Source organism: Nesoenas mayeri, assembly GCF_963082525.1.
Source record: "Nesoenas mayeri genome assembly, chromosome: 5".
Taxonomy (NCBI): domain Eukaryota; kingdom Metazoa; phylum Chordata; class Aves; order Columbiformes; family Columbidae; genus Nesoenas; species Nesoenas mayeri.
Window position 1 is genome coordinate 42,046,221 of NC_137548.1, and position 20,633 is coordinate 42,066,853.

At 54.5% G+C, this 20,633-nt stretch overlaps 1 protein-coding gene across 4 annotated transcripts; it reads right to left on the reverse strand.

The window, feature by feature from the left end:
* Positions 1–5,949: 5,949 nt before the first annotated feature.
* CHST1 (carbohydrate sulfotransferase 1) lies at positions 5,950–15,286 on the reverse strand. Of its 4 annotated transcripts, none has more exons than XM_080346056.1 (3): positions 15,112–15,286; positions 13,824–13,985; positions 5,950–7,850 (listed from the first exon to the last, which is right to left on the reverse strand). In XM_080346056.1, the coding sequence occupies exon 3, from the start codon at positions 7,804–7,806 to the stop codon at positions 6,547–6,549; it is 1,260 nt and encodes a 419-aa protein (XP_080202182.1). In that variant the 5' UTR covers positions 7,807–7,850; positions 13,824–13,985; positions 15,112–15,286; the 3' UTR covers positions 5,950–6,546. The 4 variants fall into 4 exon arrangements, with proteins under 4 accessions (XP_080202182.1, XP_080202181.1, XP_080202180.1 ...); XM_080346055.1 differs by having other exon boundaries at positions 13,820–13,985; XM_080346054.1 differs by having other exon boundaries at positions 13,744–13,985.
* Between the last annotated feature and the right edge of the window lie 5,347 nt (positions 15,287–20,633).

The following is a 20,633-nucleotide window of genomic DNA, read 5'->3' on the forward strand; positions in this document are numbered from 1 at the left end:
TCAAGTTCTGCTGCAGGGTGGGAGGGGAAGCTCTCCCTGTGACCCCAGGAGCAGTGGCCTGGCCGTGAGCAGGCTGCACTGTGTTGGAAAACGCCTCCCCAAGGGGCTGAGCGTGCTCCAGCCTGTACGGGGCACCAGCAGTTCCTCCTCCCCCACACACTGCTGCTGGAGTTCCAGCCCGGCTCTTCTAAATGACTGTGTTGCACTAAATATCCCACCCACACTCGTAGTGCCACAGAAACCCAGACACCTGCATTCATCTGGGAGTCACAGCCATCTTCAGCCTGGCCCAGGATGCTCACAGGGCCGTGTGGCATGACATACACACACACACACACATGCACACACACTCACTCCAAGGTCCCCTGTAATTTCTCGGGATGAGGAAAGCCACAGGCTCTACCATTAACTCTGCCGCTCCTGGCTTTGGCAGGTGATTAGCCTAGGTCGTTAGGTGTTGGGTGCATAGGCAAGTGAAGCAGTGCTTGTGCTGTATTTTATAAATATGCATCTGTGTTAGAGTTTGTGTAGGTATCAGCCCACAAGCTTGTCTTCAGCCAGATAAACAAAACCTTGCCACTGCCATGGAGCTGTTCACATAGTCATCTTTGGCACTTCCAGCATATAGATTCTATATAGGGTCCTGGTCAAAGTAAAAATCATGTTTTAGAGGATGTTTTCCCTTTTGTTGCCCAAGAGCATAGTTTATTGAAACCAAAGGAATGTGAAATATCCCCTTTTTCCCGTCTATGCAGTTTGTTTACTTTCTGCCCTTTCTTTTGCATATTGAAGCAAGCTTCCTGGATCTTCATTTCCCGTTGGAGGTTGTTGTGCTTCCTGGCTGCTGTCTTGTGCTTAGGACTCTGACATCAGGGAATATTTAAGTACAACCCCACCCCCGCCACCATTTTTGCTGAATGTTCTTGGGCTTGTGAAGCAGTTTTGATTCTGACCTTTATTAAATCCACATTTTGGTCCTGATTTAAGTAACTGTTTCCCTGTGCTAGTCATGCTGGTGTTAGTCTCTCTCCATACCCTTTGCTGGGTAGTCCCTGCTGTTTGCAGTGGCAAGAAGTTGCTGATCTCCACGGTGTGTTACTCTTGATAGCATGAGAGTGGTTTTAACCTACATCTTTGTTTCTTGAAGAGGAAACAGCATTTGGTATGTGTGTGTGTTTCCTCTCCCTGTCTCTTTTGTTCTTGTGAAGGCCAGGTTGACCCAGACATGTTGGTTTTGTCTCTGAAGGCAGCAGCTTCACAGAAAGATCAGGCCTTGATGTGTGCCTGCACTTTGCTGGGACGCTTGTGGCACTTGGCAAGGCCAGAAGAAGTCTCGTCTGTTCTTCCTTTGTCTCAAACACCCTGCAGAGCAGGAGGGCAGTTTGCACTGCGCGGATCTCTGCTCGCTGCTCTCCCTGAGCACATCTCATTTCTCATTGCAGATCACAGACTGCTCCTGAAGTCAGCTCTAACCCCAAAGCTAAAAGCTGCTCATGCCTAAGTAGCTGTGCTGTCACCAACCCTCTTAGAAAGATACGATTTCTTACCAACTGGGGCAGAAGACAGTCTTCTTCTTAACTGCCTCTCCCAGGCCCTAGGTGGTATCTAAGGGGCTTAACTTACCAGCCACCCTGGGCAGGTGACGGGAAGCTCATCATGCTTTTGGCTAACCAGTATCCCACACAGGCTCTTGCTAGGGGAAGCAATACATCCTTCCCAAGACATTGTCTACAGGCACCGTTTGTGCAGAGCTAAGTGTGAAAAATGGGATAAAGGTGCATTAAGGAAGGCCATAGGGTACCTGAGGGTTTCCTGTCTTTTTATTTCTGCTCTTCTGTGCGTCCTGGCAGTAAATGGAGTAAATCTCTCCATTTGTCTGAAACTGCCATTTCCTTGAGGGATGGCCTGGAGAAGGGGAGAAGAGGTGTGAGGGGAACTCGGAGAATTGGCTGTTCTTACAGCCCAGCTAATGGAAATCTCGTGGAACATAAATAACAAAAGAGCGCAAATTAGCAGGCAGGGGTACGGTATTGAATCTACTCCCAAAGCAGGGCCTCACACCGCTTAACAGGCATTCAGGGATATGTAGCTATGCAGGACTCAAAGGCTCTGGAAAGCGTGTCTCTATTATTGCACCAGGCCTGCTCAGTTCATCCAGGTGACCCAGCCCCGAGCTGGGTTGGTGTTCCCAGTCCAAGAGCAAAGGTGCCTCCTGACAGCTTTGGTTGCAGAATGGTGGAACCTGGATGAGATGGGGAGGTTGGTGGCTCCTGGTGCCCTGTCCTTTTCCCCCTGCCACACTGTGGAGACTCCAGGCAGCTCAGGGTCCACCTGGGCCACTGGTGCAGCCTTTCTCCCACCGCCTCTTTGTCATAAGAGTTGCAAAAACTACATTGTGCGTAAATCCCATTGCTACGAGGTGACGGAGGTTTGGTACAAAACAGGGGGAGGCAGCACCGAGGAAGGGTCAAAGTGAGTTAGTACAAGTAAGATCACCAATTTTCAGGTGATGGCGAGAAGATGGAGAGTGGTGACAGGAGGAGGCAAGGACTTGGGGAGCAAGAAAAGGGGGAGCATGGAGGGCATTTATTTCTTAGGACTGGCTCTGAGTCAGCAGATTAATATGATGGAGTTTGTCCTAGGGAAGAGTGTGGGAAGGGAAGTGGATGAATGTGGGTTCACACCTGGTGGGTGCCCTGCTGCCATAGTAGTGGTGATTGTGAGATCAGACTTCCAGGCGCCAGATCAGCTCCCTCCTTACCACCCCTGCTTCCCAGATCTCCCTACAGCTTTGGCCATGATCTCCCCATGGTGGAGGTGGGATGTGGCCCTGCACACAGCCCTGTGCCCCAGGTGGCTGGACATTCCCCATGCCCAAGGAACATGGCCCAACTGAGAGGGGAGCACACAGGCACATTCTCTCCTCCCTTATCTCATTGTTCTTCACTTTCTTTTTCGTCCCTCCCTTGACTTTCTGTCTTGCACCTCTATAGACCTCTACAAAGCTCTCACCTAGACCTTCGTTAAACATCCACACTCATCTTGGCTGGAAGGGCAGAGAAGGTGACTCTGCCCCTGGACCTCCACTGACTGGGACAGAAGTGCATGTCTTCCGCCTCCCTCTGTCCTCCTGTGTTTTGCGTGTGGAAGATCTCAGCCCACTTCTGAGTTCCCACCTTGGCTCTTGTCCCTGTCATTTCTGTTTCTCCATTGCAAAGTCATCCTTGTAAAAACAACAGCATGAGTGGGGATGTGAAGATGGCTAGAGAGAGCCACAGAGCTGCTGGGACAGATGCCAGGGCCCAGCTCTGCTGCTCTGGGAGCCGAGGAGCCCTTTGGCAACCCCAAACCGTCACTGCGGCCACGCAGTCGCGTGCGCAGTGCTGGGCTCCGGAGAACACTTCTATTCTTTATCATTTCATTGTCTGTAATTGGTTTCCTACTGAATTTGTTTGCTTGATTTGTTTTGCAGTGTGTTTCTGGGAATATTCTGCATCTCTGTATTTTAATTACAGTAAAATTTGAGGATAAAAACCTTGGTTATGCTGGCTCTTGTTTCCAGTGGGGAGAATATGAGGAGAGGAAGCGCAGTTGAAGGAAGATGTTAGAGATTCCTTGGGAAATCAGATCTCTCCCCTAAGGGCTCTACAAGAGGCACCAAACAGGGCTGAATCTCTGTCCCTGCTTAAACTAGGACATGGCTTTCAACTGCAATTCAAAAGCCATTTTGCTGCAGGCACGTTTCCTGATCAGAATGGTAAAAACAGTTTAGATAACACTTCTAAACTCAATTTCTTGTGTTGGTTTAAAGACCACTGTGCACGAGGACTTTCAGGACGAGTGCATCTGGCCTAGCCCCAAAAGGTGGTATCTCGGCAGCCAAAGACAGGAAATTTTGCCTCTACAGCAGCGGTTTCTTCCTGCAGGTTTGCATGGCCACTTTTCCCAGCCGAGGAAGCGAGGGAAAGCCTGGTTCCCCCGCTGCAGCCTGACCTTTCTGCAGGACAAGGTGGTTTGACATCCCTCCCCAGAGCTGTGGGGGAGCCCGCGGGGCAGCCAGCCCCTGTGCATTTGCTGGCAGGCAGTGCAGCTGCTGGGAACGCCAGAGCTGGCCACCCCAGCTACACCACCCCAGCCACCTCGCCCGCTCCACGGGCACTAACCCCGGGCAGAGCCACCCGATGCTCCCAGGGACACACAGCCCTCGTGCAGGCAGGATTGCAGCCTCACGGCCAGGCTGTGCCAGCTCGGGCCCCGGACACGGTATTCCTTTTCCTGGGGCCAGGCCAGGAGCCAGCAGCCTGGCATTTGTTAAGTGCTGACAAAAGGATTAATTTGGTAACTAATAATGGGGCAATCAAGCCATTTATTTGGTTGACGCTTTGCTGCCAGCTGCTCAGTAAGAGCAGCATGGATGAGGCTGGCTGTGGCCACCACTGCCATGTGCCCAGCTCCTCCATCCTCATCCAGGATAGCGGCTGGTGCTCCTGCCCCTGAGTGAAGGTGCCTGGGGTGGGGGTGTTCTCCTGGTGTGGGGAGGCAGATGGAGAAAGTGCTTATCCCACAACACGTGCATGTTGTCACCCCATTTCTCCTCGTGGGGCTGGAGCCAGCCATGTCATCTTGCAGACAGTGTAGCTGAGTTAAAGGTGCTCCAGCTGTGAGCCCTGAGGAGGGGCCATCAGATGCATCCCCTCTGCTCGCCAGCACAGCTGGAGCAGGTTTGCCATGTTAAGCCAGTTTGCAAAACACCGCTAAAAAGCAGCCCCTCCAGAGCTCTTTAAAGGGGAAAAAGGATGTTGGAAAATCACCTATAGTTAAAGCTTTCCTCTGCCTCACCCACGTGGTGGGTGGACAGCCAGCAGATCCCAGCTCCCTGCATGCAACTGCAGCACCCAGTCTCACCCTCTCCGAAATAATATCTTGGGCTGGAAACTGGTGGGCAGCAGGCCGTGGAAGAGACCTTCAAAGAGGAGACCTGACCAGGTAGGTGGGCTGCGGGTGGCTCAAACACTCCTGTGCCAGGAGTGGCTCCAGCGCTGGGAGTGGCCAGCTGTGGTCACATCTCTCTGAGTCCCCATCCTGCCTGGCTCCAGGAGCAACCGAGCTGGGAAATGCTGGGGCATTGCTGCCCTCAGGACCCTGGGGACTGGCCCCTGTATCTTCCCATCTGCAGCTGCCCATGGTCTGCGGGATGTGCCCCAAGGGCTGGGCTGTTTGGAGGACTCTGTCTCAGTCGGGTTGGAGGACCTGGTCGGCTGTTCCAGCAGCCAGAGATCAACCAGACCAGCAAGGTCCTGTTGTTGGCTCTGGGCACACTGCTGTGGTGCAGCGTTGCTCCTGCCCTGCCAAGGTGCCCTGAGCAGGAGGCTCTGCCTCCGCAGACAGCGGGCAGCTCACAAAGAACAACTGGTGCATTGCCAGGACCATCATCTTGCCTGCTCGCTTTCATTCTGGCAGTTTTATGACCTGAACTCAAGCACTTTTCTCTGGTCCTCCATACAGGGCACGCCAGCTCTGGCATGAGCAGCATCAGACATGGCGGGGGGGACAGTGTGGGGCAGCCCCATGGGGCTGGGCTCACCATGCCAGTACCACCAGGCACTTCAGCAAGTCCTATGTCCCCACACAGACCAACATGCTCTCAGGTCTGTAAATAACCACAGATTCTCTATTTTGGCTTAACTACTTGCATTTTGACACACTTCAGACGAAACATGCACATGCCCGAGGAGGTGGCTACTGCACCCCTCGCCTTGCCCCCCCGCTCCCAGCCCCACAGGAGCCGGGCAGAGCAGGAGATGCTGCTCTCCACCTGTTGGCACTTCCACCCCAGTTTAGTCACTGAGGTCTTTCAGTTCACCCCCAGGTCAGTTTTATTGCACTTTTATTTACAGAAAACACAGAAATAAGTGTTAAATATGTTGGGCTTTTACCAAATCACCCAACCACTTTTTTTTCTTTTGTGGGTTTTTGGCACAAAGAAACATCACAGGTGTTACTGAACAGCCACGTACAAGCAGCTGACCCACTACCCAGCCCAATAACAGGACTTAAACAAACAGACATGTTGCACTGAGATCAAAAACAAGGAGGTTGTTCCATGTTCAGCTTCCAGTCTAACCTGCTCATCAGGGGCAAGGGGAATTACTCTGGAGGGGACAACACCATTCATAAATTATATTTATATTTACCTCTTACATTGTAGAAGTAAACAGTGCAAAGTACAGTACCCCAGGTACCCTTCGGTTTGGAAAGCTTGAAGGTTGCTTTATACATTTTATGTGTTTTGTAAACATTGTTACCCATCCACAGTTCCAACTCTTGCTTGGAGAGACCCAATTCCTCTTGCGTCTGAAACGTATTGGGGGACAGCAATTGCTTCCCCTGGACTCAGCTGCTGAGATTCCCGCTCACGGTTTAGTGCAAATTTTGAAGAAAAGAAGACGAGAGAGAGAAAGAGGGGGGGAAACAAAACAAAAGAAAATAAAATAAGGCAACAGTTAGAAACTGTCCGTATCAAAACCGGCCCCCCCCGGGGCTGCCTTAGGAGAAGGGCAGGAAGTCTCTCTCCTCCACCAGGCTGATGGAGAGGTTCTTCAGCTCCTCCTCAGAGCCAGCGGTTTTGTAGCCGAGCTGTGCCAGCACCTGCTGGCAGGCGTGCTGGGTGAACGCCACGATCTCGTAGGACAGACGGAACCGCCACTTCTCCGCCGTCGCCGCTGAGTTGCGCACTGTCCCGTACTTGTGTTTGGAGGAGGACCTGTCTCCTCGGGTGTTGTTCTGTATCCAGCGCTCGACGTTGCTGTCCATGGGGATGCCCAGGAAATCGTAGATCTCCTCGGTCTTTTTCATGGGGTTCCTGGCCAGGTCTTCGTACCGCACCAGCATGTATTTGCCCTTGAGCCACGGTGGTCGGTTGAGGCCGGTGGACACAGAGTTCCAGAAGTCCTCGCACACTGTCGTGAGCTGGGTCACATCCAGGTTGTACGGCTTTCTGCCGGTGCCGTCCCAGATCCTCCACAGACGGTAGGTGTCCCGGAAAGTCTCGCTCCGGGACGCCAGGATCCCCCGAGGGTCCCTCACCAACTGGATGACCTTCAGGTTCAGCCGCGGGTCCTCCACCAGGGCCCGGAGGTCGCTGACCTCAGGCACCCGCACGGTTTTGATGGCCACGTGCCCGTGCTCTCTGCAGGACTCGGTGGCCAACGTCAGGTTCAAGGTACCGCACTTCTTCACACAGTCTCCCTCCTCCAGGTGGAGATCCACAGCTCCCAGGGACTCACAGACGGGCGGCGAGCACAGGGCCTTGCTGGCTCCCCTGCGGAAGAGGCGGTCGGTGGTGTGATTGACGGGCTGGGGCTTGATGTAGTTCTCCAAGAAGTAGAGGTCACAGTCATACAGGCTCCTCAGCAGGTCTCGGCTGGCCCCAAGCATGACCCGCCTGTCCGTCGTGCTCTTGCTCTGGGTCAGCTTTGGGATCAGGGTGTACTGGACATGGTAGAGGGGCTCGAATAAATAAAAGACATCAAAGTGCTGGTTAAAGAGCTGCCCAACAAACGAGGAACCACTGCGGGTGGTGGCGAGGATGAGGACATGTGTCTTCCTGGAGAGGTTATATGTTAAAGTGGGGCTTTCGTCACACAGCCTGTCAGCCACATCTATGTCCTGGCTCAGGCTGCAGTTCACGGGGTTGGGGATGGGGCAGCTGTGGAAGGACTTGGCAGTGAAGGTCCGGATTGCTGTGTACTGGATCGCAATGGATGCCAAGGCTAGTAGGAGGACAGCCTTCCAGGAACATTGCATGGCTGATCACCTTCATGGAGCTTCTTCACAGGTCGTCTCGGTGTCTGCAACCCAACAGAGAAGTCATGGATTGAGCGAGGACTGCCAAAGATGACCCAAATATCCAGCTGCTGGGGGTACCAGCAAACACCCTCCTAATGATTATACATCAGCCATAACCGTGTGGACCCCAGTCACGCACCGCAGAGCCCCATTTCAAAGGAGAGGAAGACCAGGCAGAGGCTGGCAAGCCTGCAGAGACTCTTCCAGCCAGGACTTCAGCCCCAGGGACTGCTTCCTTCCAGGCTGGGAATGTACACAAATCTGATTCCACACAGCTCACCCTATACTCTGCAGTCAGGCTGGGGGCTGTTAAAGCCTGGTGGCCACACCATCTGTGTGCCTCCATCCAGCTTCTGTGAACCCTCTGCCCCAAGCTGCCTTGTGAGTCACTTGTCACCCATCAGCCAGTGTCTTCAACACTCAGTGCAGGAGCCATGGCAGCAATAGGGCTGCCATGTCAAGCAGGTGGTGTCAAGCACCACCTCCATTCTTCCTGTCCATCTGGCAGGGCAAGGTATGGCCCATCCAGGCCAACAACCTCCTGCTTTGGAAAGGGGCAATGGCTCTGCTGGAGCTGCAAACCTCTCTGCTTAGAGGTGCAATAGGCAGGTCATCTCAGCCTGTCAGCCTCTGGGGATGAGCAGCAGCCAGAGCTGTGTCCCAGCTGCCAGCCCAACGTGGCCCCAGCACTGATGCTGGGGCCACAGGGTGCTGGCCAGATCCTGCTCATCTCTGGGATTCAGAACCCCATCCTATTCTTAGCACCAGAGGATGGGGAAAGCAATACTTCAATGGAGGAAGCATGAAAAACTGCATCCCCTCCATTCTCTACTGGCAACAGTGAAGCAGCCTCCAGAGGCGGGTGCAGGGAAGAACAGGGCTGCAGTTGTCCTGGCCAACTTTAGTGGTGCCAGCCCCTGCCTTGCTGCTGCCTACATGTGGGCGAGGGTAGGAAGAGCTGAGCCGGACACTTGGATGAAGTGTTCACGGACAGTGAGGTGAGAAGCGCCCCTGCCACACCTGGGGAGCTGTGGCATTGCTGGGAATGTAACTGTGATGGTGCTTTAACATTTTCCACCTTTTCACTGACCAAATCACATTCACAGACTGCCCTGCCACTCTCCAAAGCACAGGGCTTCACATCCGTGTGCTATCACTCCCTGAGGCCAGTGGGGCTAGAGGGAAGGAAACAGCAGGCTCATTCCACAAACCCCAAACAAGCCAAAAGCCCTGTGCAGGGGAGATGCCCCAGTATTAGCAACAGCTTTGAAGCTCCTTTGCATCCACTTTCTCTTGCCCATCTTCCTTCTATGTGTGTCCTCTCCAGTGTGGTATGTTCACCTGTGCATGTGCCTCTGTAGCTACCCACCCACCCTCCTCCTCAGGCAAAACCAAGGGGACAGACCCAAATATCTCTGCTCTCCACGCAGCAGAGCCCTTCCCATAGAACCATCACTACTGTTGCTTCCCCTTCCCCACCCCTCCTTTCACGCTCCCTGTGTATCCCCAGGGAGAGTGCCGAGATGGCTCTGAGCTGGTGGTGAGCTCCTTGTCCCCGGCCACTGGGACTGCTGGAGCTGCTGCTGTCACTGCTGAGCTGAAGTCTCCAAGGGAGAGCGGTGGGCCAGCCATGGATTTCAGCACACAGGGCCTATTCAAGCCCAGAGCACACTAAAATCCCTGATGGGCCTGGGACAGCACAATGTTCCCGGTGCACATTCCCTGCAGAGCCCACAGCAGCTGGCACAGCATGCTGTTCCTGTCTCCTCAACAGGCCCCGCTCCTCAGAGAGACCCTGGCACCCAGTGAGGGATGCCAGGAAGGCTGCTCAGACCTGCACATGAGTTGAAAACTTCCTTTCTTTCTTTTTTTTTAATTATTATTTTTATTATTTACCAGTTGCGCCAGCTGCTTGTGCAGGCGGGAACTAACAGCTCCCGAGACCTCTTGCCAAGAGCAGGAATTTAGAGCAGGACCCCAGCACAGGGGCTCCAGCACAGCTACTGCAGGCAACCCCCTGCCAGCCATCACCATGTCTGTGCACTGAGAGCCATGCTTTAGATTCGTAACAATGCTTTGAATAAGGGTTGTTTTCTCCTGGGCAATAAGGGATGCTTTCCCCTGGGCTGCCTGTCAGGGGTGTGACATGTGTCTGAGGGACTGAAGCCGCAAACACTTGACTATTGCTGCTCCTGGTTTGGGGTTACCCACCCTGCAGAGGGGAGACCTGGCCCTAGTGCCCACATGGGATCTTCCATCCCTTGGATAAAGTGTTTTTCCAGTTGTGCTAAATAAGGACAGGATAGGAGGGTCCGTGCTGTCATCTCCTGACCCAGGTGGCTCCCGTATTCTGCCTAGGTGGAAGCTGGAGTGGGAACGCTTTCCTGCTCTCTAGTGATGGCCAGCCACACTGCATCCTTCACACACAACCTCAGCTTCTATTCCTTGCTGTGCTGCTGAGGGATGCTGGAGCAGACGCCACTCAGCTTGTCCTGGGATGTGGCAGAAACCCACTGCTGGCTCCTCTGCAAAAGACAACCAGAGCCCAGGTGCCTCCTTGGTCCCAATTCCTGCCGGATTGCTGACTGTGAGCATTTCAGGTTCTCTGCCCACCCACACCAAGCTGTGGAGAGGAAGGAACAGGGCATTGATTCACCTCCTTGAGAGAGCAGGTGTGAAAATACAGCACAGTTTCAGCCTCGTCTGCTCCTCATCACCTTCCGCGTGTGCCCTGCCTGCCTACTGAGCCACAGCCAGGGAAGGGCAGGTTTTTGGAGAAGACTTCACTCCCTGATGTCAAATTTGTGGCCTTTAAAGCCAGACAGAGCCTCCTCTCAGTCCCCCGCTGGCTCTTCTGCCTCCTCCCATTGCTGCCTGTCCCAAGGGGCTGCAGTTCCATCCCAGCCCAGCCCAGCCCCGGGCTCCAGAGGCAGCAGTGACCGGCAGCAGGGTGCCCTCACAGTGCTCCTGGGGCAGCACAAGTGCCTGGTGCCCAGGAGCTGCCAGCACGGCTGAGGATCGCTTCCCCTCACACCCACCCTCGCTCAGCTGTTGGACACAGCCAGGCTGGTGTGAAACACCTGCCAAGGAGGAGCTGCCAGTGGCACCACACAACTTGGGGCAGCCTCACCAAGCAGTGGCTGCAGCCATCACACTGCAGAAGGATGTCTCCTACACACACGTGTAGTGGATAGCCACTTGCTCTCCCATCCTTGCCACAGGGGACCTTTCTCTTAAATTGACCTCTTCCCCTTCAGGCACCGATACCGGGACCAGCAGTCCAGACCAGCATCAAGCCCCACGTGGGGCTTAGACTCCTGTGTGAGGCAGAGACTCGCTTGGCTACTCAGCCCTAGACTGTGGGATGCTGTGGCCATGGGAGTTATCCAAAATGCTGGACTCACAGATGTTTCCATGCTATAAACTGTTCCCAGCCGAAATCTCCTTCTGCTCTGTCTCTAGCTCAGCTCCACCAAGGATGATGAGCAAATGTGGCCCAAGGGCGGGAGCTGAGTCTGGTAGGTCCCTCCAGGCAGCTGGTGATACAAGAAGGAGAGCTGGGGTGGGGGTCACTCGTACCTTCCAGCCCCCAGCACTGCTGGTACTGCAACGGCCGTGCAAGAGGGCACATGGGCTCCTGTTTGCACTGTGCTGGGGTCACCGCTGCTCCTTCCCTGACCCTAACCCCCCCTCTGGTCACAGCATGCCAGACTGCACTCCACTGCTTGCCAGCAGTTCTGTCCGGCTGCCTGCAGTCGAATCAGGACCAGGCTGTCCACGAGGGATGCACGGCATCCGGCAACTGGCTCCAAGCCCCGCAGGAGGCTGCCAGTGCCTGTCAGGGGGACAGGAGCATTGTCTGTGGGAAGAAGAAAGTGCTGAGCCTTTCCTCTCCCCTGCCCTGCTTCCCGCAGCCTCAAGCCCAGAGGAAAGGAGAGGATGGCCGCAGGCAGTGCAACCCCCCCACCACACACACCCACGAAATGGCAGCGGGTGCGTAACCACCTGCCTTCCTCCTCCTCCTCCTCCTCCCCTGACTCCCAGCGCTGCTCTAGGGAGGATGAGCAGGCGAGAAGCCAGCAAGGCAGCCCAGGAGCGCTGGGGAGATCGGAGGCAATGAATTAAGCTGAAAGGCATCTGTGAGTCACCGGCGCGGGGAGCTGCGAGCGCGGCCGGCCAGCCGCAGCGCAGGCCTGGGAGGCAATGCTGAGCGGTCGACTCCTACTTTGGGGATGGTCTTCCCAGGTTTGATGTGAATTACCTGCTTTTAGACAGTGCAGCAGGACCGTGGCACCAGAGGCTACACTGGTGCCTGTGCTCAGGTGCTGCCAAGCAGGCTGGACTTGCGGGGCTGCTGCAGGGAGCGGTGCGACTCGCACATCTTCTCCTCTCCAAAAGCTGCCAGGTGCTACAGAGAGCAGTGCCCTGGACCAGCCAAAGCTTGTTCTCTTGGCAGAGGGCGGTCCCACAGCAACACAGCTGCCCTGCCTCCTGCCCCAAGCCTCCTTGCAGGTTCCCTTGCTGCTCCCTGCAAGTGGCTGTGTTTGAAAAACTTGGGGGTGATGGCAGGAGACCTTACAGGAGCTGATGCTGTCATTGCTGTTTCCAAGGCTTTCTCACAGGGCAGTCAGAAAAACCTGCTCTTTTCAGCTGCCTTCCAGGCTTCCCCCTCTCTCAACAGCTCCCCAGAAGTTGTGCCCTTGGCCCAGCTGGGCTCACCCGGGCTCCCTCACCCCTGCCAGGGAAACCCCTCTGCACTTGCCGGTGGCAGGGGAAAGGAAAAGGGAGTGGAAGAAGGTGCAACGCAGGTGCCTGCTCCAGCCCCGGCACAAGCCCCAGCACCAGGGCAATGAACTGGAGAAGTGCCTGCGCCCCGCAAGCCCTCCCTGGGGCCTGCTGGATCCCGGTCCAACTACCGGCACCCTCTACCCCCAAAACCGATTCCTGCCAGCAAGGCCGTTTCCATGGAAACGGCAGAGTGACTCAGGACTTTGGGACTGGCTGGAAAACACAACTGTGAGCAGCGAACAACTGGGAGGTGCCAGGGTCTCAGTAGGAGGAAGAAGGGTGGGTGAGTGTAGAGACAGGGCAGAACTGCCTGCCCCCCGTGCTTGGGCACGGCCAGCCCAGTGCAGAGGGGCATGTGCGCACACCCGCGTGAGGTGAAGCCCACACGAGAAGTTACAAGCCAAAAAAGCTCTCTCCTAACAGGAGTGTGACTGCAGCAATTGGAAGGCATGGCTGCAGCATGCTCACTGGGGTACATATCCCAAAATGTGTCTCATCACAGACAACCCATCACCCCCGGGGAGGGAGACCCACGCGTGCATAGTCACCTACAGGGTTCACAACACCTACTTCAGCAGCTGCTCAGCCCTGTGCCTCTGTCCCCTGCCCAGCAAACAACACCCCTGGGTGCCCTGCCCAGGGTAGAGCAGCTCGGAGGGCTGGTCAGGGAGGGGGAGCCGCAGCCAGCGCCCCACAGTGCCTCACTGCCCAGCCAGCCTGGCTCCTGTGGCCCCGCTCCCCCCAGCCTCACCACCCAGGCACAGAAATTAAGTCGCAGGGTTGCAAAACAACTCTCGGCCAGGGACCCACTGGCACGGGCTCTGCTGCTTCGCAGCATTCTCCCACTGAGCAAAGAGTTTATCTCACAAAACAACATGTTGTGGTCACTGAGGCAGGGGAGACAGGCTCCTGACGGGGTTTAACGAGAGCATCCCACTCGGTCGCAGTGGCTTAGTCATGCTGGTAGTTCTGCGAATCCAGGCAAGCACTGAGCACGCCTGTGGCCCAGCCACCTTGGGCACAAGCAGGCTGCACCCCACCGCTCCCCAGGGGAAAGGGGTACCGCTGAGATGCAGCACGAAGCAGCCTCCTTCCCAAAGGTGCTACCTGATTTTGGGTACCGCAACAGCTATGTGAGCAGGGCTGGTCTCTGTCCCCAAGCCTCCCCCCCAACAAGGCCCACCAACATGAGATCCTGATGGGGTGGGAGTGAGCATTCAGTCTTGCCTCCTCTTCAGCCCTACAGCACTAGAGCTTCTCTAAGGTGACATCTTCAAGTGCCAGCTGGGAACTCATGTCCGCCACCTTCCTCGGGTGAGCACCGTACGCAGAGTGGAGGTGCTTCATGCCTGTAAAGACCAAAATTCGCTCTGCTCTCACATGCATCACCTCCTGGGGCACTTTTTTAATGATAAGGCACAGCACCCCAGTGCTCAAAGCCACTGCTGGCATGCCCCCCACTTCCCTGTCTCTGCCCATCCCAGAGATCCTTTGCCACCAAAAGATTACTGCCCACTTTGACATGCACTTAAATCATCACTGAGTCTTCAACAGATATTTCGGTTTTTCCCTACTGGTACTCTGCATACACATTTTGAGTTATTAATCACTATCAAGTAACAACAAACCCCAGCCAGTCCCAGAGTTTTCTTATCGCAACATCCACCTGTGCCTCTTTATCCCTCATCTGCTGAACTGCATCTGTCTCCTCCCAAAGATGCGAACGCCTGGGTAAACCCGATACAATTTATTTGTGCTCTCCACCTTCCCCATAGCCATCCACCAGCCTGTTTGTGCATGCTTGCTCCCTCCCAGAGCGCTCCCCTGGCAGGAGCTAGAAGGCTCCTTTTGGATGAACGCACTCATTCACCACCTCAAAATACTCCCTTTGCAACGTACCCAGGGTACGGCTGCATCAGGAGCCCAAACCTCGAACCGCGCAGCTTTCCTGTAGGACTGCTCCATGCTATGGCATGCTTCAACCCCGCTCTGCGAGCTCTTCTCGCCAGCCTGCGTCCTAACGGCAGGTTTATAAGACCACTTTAAGGTCTGACAGCAAATGCTGGGGCATTTGGTCTGCCAGCTGGCGCGGCTCACACGACCGGGCAGGGCAGCTGGCCTCCCCTGTGCCACCGGGGACCTACTGACTTGTTCCAGGCGGCAGCTTCTCGCCCAACAACAGCCCAAGTTTCGCCACAGCTCCTTTTTCCCGCGGCTCTCGGGAGCCAGGGCTGCCGACCGCCGCTAAGGCAGCCGCGGCCGCGGCTCGCCGGGCGCTGGCAGCGCGGGACGGGGTCTCGCCGCACCGCCGCCGGGAGCAGCGGGGAAAAGTCCCTCCCGCCGCCGCGGGTGATGCCTCTCTGCCCTGGAAAGTTGGTGGCGCGTAAAGGGTTACGGGAGAGCCCCGGTCCGCCACCCCCGGCCACCCCCGCCGACCCGCGCCGCGCCACCCCACCCCACCCCAGCGCCCCTTACCTGGCAGAGCGCCGCGGTGCTTCCCCCCGCATCCCCGGCGGGCCCCGCCGCGGCTCCTGGGGCGGGGGACGCCGAGCCGGGCCCGGGGGCGGCTGCCGGCGGCGCTCAGCGGGCCGCGCCGCGGGGGCTCAGCCCTGCCGGCGGCCGCGCGCTGCCCGCCCTGCCCTGCCTGCCCTGCCCGCGCGGGCAGCCCCGCGCGCGGCCGCCTCTCCACGCCCCTCCGCTCCGCTCCGCGCGGCGCCGGCGGGCAGGGGAGGGCGGGCAGGGGAGGGGGCTGCACCCGCTTCCCCTCCCTCCCTCCTCCGGACCGCCCGGCAGCGCGCACAGGCAGAGGCTCCGCACCGCACCGCCCCGCGCTGCCCCCGCCCCGCGCTGCCCGCACCGCTTCGCGCCGCCCGCGCTGCCCGGCTGCTGGGCAGGATTTGCCGGGCACGAAACTCTCCCTGGCCCTTTTTTTGTCTCCAAGGCGGCCCAGCCGGAGCGGGCAGAGCCCCTCCCGGGGCGGGGTGGAGACCCGATGGGGCTCCCCGCGGAAGACGAGTCGTCTCCACGCTGGGTGTTGGCGGGTGGTGCGGGGATCCCCGGGGACCGGGTCAGGCCACCCCGCAGACGGGGGCTGATGCGGACGGCGGGTGCCTCCCACCCTCCTCACGCCCCAGTGCTGGGGCGCAACCAGCGCCCCCCTCACCCCGGCGACCCAGACGGATTTGGTAGCGATGGCAGTGTGCATTCGTTCGCTCATTTGCCGGTGGCCTTTGCTCGTCAGAAAACACACTGTCATGGGGACTAGTTCTTCAGCGCCAGGAATCCTCCCTGCGCCGCCGTGGCCAGGGCTCACTGCCAGGGGCAGGGACCAAAACCAAGCCCGGCGGGGCAGGAATGCTAACAGAAGAGGCGGGAAGGTGCCATCCTGACCACCTGGGGCAGAGGATATGACACATGGGAGACCGTCAGGGATGTTGAGGTGGCTGCTGTCTGATAAACACGTTCCTTCTGGTTTCTGCTTCTGTTCGACCCTTTGAAATGGGTCGGATGTTTACTTTCGGCAACTTGTAATGTTTCCTTTTTGTCAGGCGCTTGCCAACTAGGCTGAGTTTTTAGCACTTTAACTGCACTTCTACTGATATGACAGCTGCCAACAAGAGCCAGCTTATGATTCTGGAGATGCTACAACAGATATTAATTTTTTATATCCCCATTTTACTTTGTGCATGTTTGGTGCTGCCTGGACATTATAAGGCATCACAGCAGTTTTCTTACATTGGTATGAGCAGCACCCAGGTCCTCACAACCTCCTGAGCTCTGCAAGGAGCTGCCTCCCCAGCTCAGGGATTTCCAAATCTTCACCTCTGACTCCAAGATTCACAAAGTGTAACTGCAGGGTCACAGTACCAGCATGTCAATCAGCAGCTCGGAACGACCTCACTTGGCAGTGAGTGGGCTACAAGGAACAGCGGAGCTCAGGTCTCTGTGCTGCAATTGTGTCGAAAGAGGAAAATAAATCCCTGGGAATGCTGGTATCACCTCTGTTCACAGAGGCCTGCCCGGCTGTGGCAGAGAGTCAAGGGCTAAGACGTTGCCTTTAAACCTCAGGAAGCACAACAGCATAGTCATCACTTTTGATGTTTAGCATTTTGGACTTGCATTTGCTGTTTTAGGAGTATCCAGATCTTGTGTGTCCAAAAATACTGGTATTTCTCAAGCCTTTTACAATATCCTGACAGCTCTAGCCCCCTTATTCTAATTTTAGGAAACTTTGTAGGGATTTTATATTTATAAACAGTTGGTGCTTAAATATTATTTCCCTCACCATAGCAACAGCTCCCCATCATAGCATTGAGTATACGGTGCTAGTGCATTGGTGTATCCTGTTTTGAGTGAGAAAGCACTGAAGCCACTCTCTCTCGTGCTTGTTTTCCTGTGCCGGGCAAAGGACAAGGACTGAGGTTCCTGACTGTCCTAAGTTCTTCCTGGAGCTGCTGGAAACACACTGGAGGTCCTGGGATTTCTGTCACCGGTGTTCCTCAGGTGATGTGCCTGCTCAGGACATTCCTTTCCACAGACACGAGCTGCTGATTCATCTGCTGTGGCACAACTGACCTTGTACCTACGGACTCGTAGCACCTGTACAATAGCCCTGAGTGCCACCCCCATGCAGCACACAGGCCTTCAGCAGCTCGGGGTGCCCGTGGTGTGTGCCTGATGTGTTCTCAAACTTGCTCGGCACCTCCAGCGAGCGGTGGAGAGGAACTGGAAGTGGGCACCCAGTTGGTCTGCGGCCACAGCCGTGCTCTGCTCCCACTAGTGTCCAAGGTGCTGGAAGCGCAGGAATGGCAGGATCTCAAGGAGTTTGGCCCAGTAAGACATAAACCAGGCCAGGAACCAGTGCCAGGAGGAATTCAAGTGGCTCGCGGTAAGAACAAGAGAGCAGAAAGCCACCTGCATACTTCCCAGTCCTCCCAAAGAGTAAGGATTTTCTCCTGTCTTAGACACTAAGCCAGAAATAGTCTGGGTGGGCACTGAGATGCCTCCAAAGTCCACCTGCAAAAATCCGGGGTGCCCCACAACTTGGAGCAATCATAGGGTGACTGGACACATACTTCCTGGTGTTGAGGGTTGTCCCCCTGCCTGTGGGACTGGCACAGGTGCCTGGAGAACCTCCAAACATCAGGGATGTGCATTGAGTGTTTACAGAACACCTGGGCTTAAAATGGTGATGCTGAACCAGGGGCAGGCAAAGTGAGGCTGTAGAGACTATCTCATACAACGGAAAGAATTTTGAGAGAATGATGAAAAAAATGAGGAATAAAAGCATGGCTAAAGGACAGATAGATGCTTCTCATAACTTCATCTAAGCATGATCACATTTTCTGATGTTCCCTGGTATTTTAAGTGTTAATCTAGAGAGATGCTGTTGGTTTGACAGTTTTCACATTATAGCTCTGTATCTCTGACCAGTGAGTATTAAACTATTAATTAGGCTCTGTGGTGTGTGTTTCTGGTCAGTTTGCTTTTCAGAGTTAGCGACTGCTGGGGCTGTGCCTCACCCTCATCAAGAAAATTTGCCTCCGTTTAAAAGGCATCCTTTTTTCCCTCCATGGCTCTAGGCAGGAGAGCAGAGAGGCTGCTGGTGACTTGGAGAGTCAAAAAAGCTCACCTTTTAAAATTTTCATCCAAGCTCAAATGCAGTTTGAAAGCATCCAATTTCCATGCTCTCCAGCAACAGATTTCTGTGAAGGCTTTGTATTTTCTCCTCTTGAGTTATGGTTCAAAAAATCTCTCTTAACAACATAATCTGCTTGGGAATATATGTAATAAAATACCAATGTGGCTGTTAAGGTGATATGAAGGTTACTGTTCTAATCACTCAAAATGCAGTCAGGAGAAAAGTTATGATTCTCACAGTAATCTGGCCACATTATATCCCCTGTACATCTTGTGAAACACCGTTAACATAAAGAGCAATGTATTGAGGCACATAAATTTAAAGGCAGACTAATAGAAAATACTATTTGTGTGCTTAAGCACTGCATTTTAAGTGTCTGTGTCAGATTGTACTGTAGCGTTTGTAAACCCACCTGCCTGCTACGGTTTTTCTGCAGTACCGCTCTGTCCGGCTCCGGCGGCAATGGAGATCCCCCCACTTGCCCGAGGCTTTCCCTGCTGCAAGGCAGCACCGCTCAGAGCTGAGACGATAAAAACTTTGCAGTCGCCCTGCAGACAGAAGATGGCAAGGTGTGTGGCAGAGCCAGAGCTGTGGTTTAGCTGTCCAGGGACTGCTCGGCAGTGGCTTGGCTACGGCAGGGCCGTCTCAGCAGACTGGGAGCAGCTGGAGGGCTGTGCCAAAGTGGGGGCTGCTGCCACCTCCTCCCTGTCCGCCGGCTCTCTTTGCAGGGTTTTGGGGTGCAAGTGAAGAGTTTCTCAAGTCTGTTGGAGCTGGCTGGTGCGTGGAGTTGCCAAAATCATTCCTAAGCCCCGCAGGAGTGCCAGCCGTTGTTTCTCACAGAGTGATTTTTGGATACCTTGATCTTAAGGGACAGAGCCTGAAATATTTTGGGCACGCATGACTTTCAGAAAATGTCCTCTCTCATTGGCCATCACATAGAAGCTTTAACAAAAGACTTCAGAACTGATGTCCTTCTGTTCTTCAGAAGTGGTGATGAACAGCTCGTGCTATAATCCCTTCTCTCGAGGAGCTTACAAATGCTCTGTGTGCAGGAATGGTGATGTAGCCAAGGATGTGTTTATTTACCCCAGCCTTTCACTGCTTTTCGGTTTTCCCTCCAAACAGTCAATATAACACATAATGTAAAGGAAATGAATGAGGGCAAAAGTAACCATATCAATGTTATGTTGTTACTAGGTTTTAAATTGCTGGAGGCAGGGCAGGCAGGGAAGGGAGATTGTCCTCCTCTCTACAGAAATAAACACGATCAACTCTCCATTTGTAAAATCCCCAATTCTAAGGCCCAAATAGTTGTTGTGACCGTTCAGCCTTTCCCCTGTGGGTGACAGGCTACTGCCTTGTACCCAGTAATTCCTGTGTCAGAGCCATCAGTGGGGCACAAGCACACCTGTGTCTCAGGAGAGATGCCATCGCTGCTGTGGGTGATCTGTTCCAGAGCTTGATGTGCCTGTAAGTGAAACGTGCCCCTTATTTCTAGTCTGGAGGCGTCGAGTTTTGGCTTCCAGCCACTGCATTGCATTATGCCTTTGCCTATTAGATTAAAGAGCTATCTACTACCTGAACTATTTCTCTGGTGTACGTATTAATAGATCATGATCAAGGCATCTCTTAACCTTCTCTCAGAGAAGTTAAATAGACTAAACTTCTTTATCTCTTACAAAGAAGCAGGAGTTTCTGGGCTTTTCGTCATTCTTGCCTGTCTCTCCAGCCTGCCTGATGTTTGTTTGGAAACATAGACCCGGCAAGTCAGAGAGTAACCCAGGACCGACCATAGGAGATCATACCTCAGCTCAGCACACCTATGGGCAATTAGCCCACCATGATCTCCACCAGCCTGGGCTGATGGCCCCCTTAGCATCCCATGTAACTCCTGAGAAACCTCCCAGGAAAAGGTCAAACCTTACAAGCTCCTGGGGTCTGTGTTGCTCACAGCACAGAAAACAGTATAAACAAGACACAGTACTGTTCTCCTCCAGCCTTGTTGCTCAGCCGTCAGCCACCTTCATCCCTCCCTGCCTCATTTCCACCTCTCTTGAGGTGAGGTCAACCCAAAGCCAGCACCAAAAGCTGTGCTGGACTTTCACATATCATGGCATTTTTGTTTTCTTCTCTAAAAGTGTACATCAGGCTTAATGGTGTTAAATATAAATCACACTGTAACAAAGTCAACACTTTTATGTGGCCTTTATCATTCGTAGTCTCTTTTTCTTGGGAGTTCAAAATACAGTGGTAAATTTAACACTGACTCTGGTATTTTTAATTTAAAAAATCATTCCTATATTGTGAATTTACAGAGGTGTTGGGTGGCTATTTACTAAGTGACTGCATGTTTCAC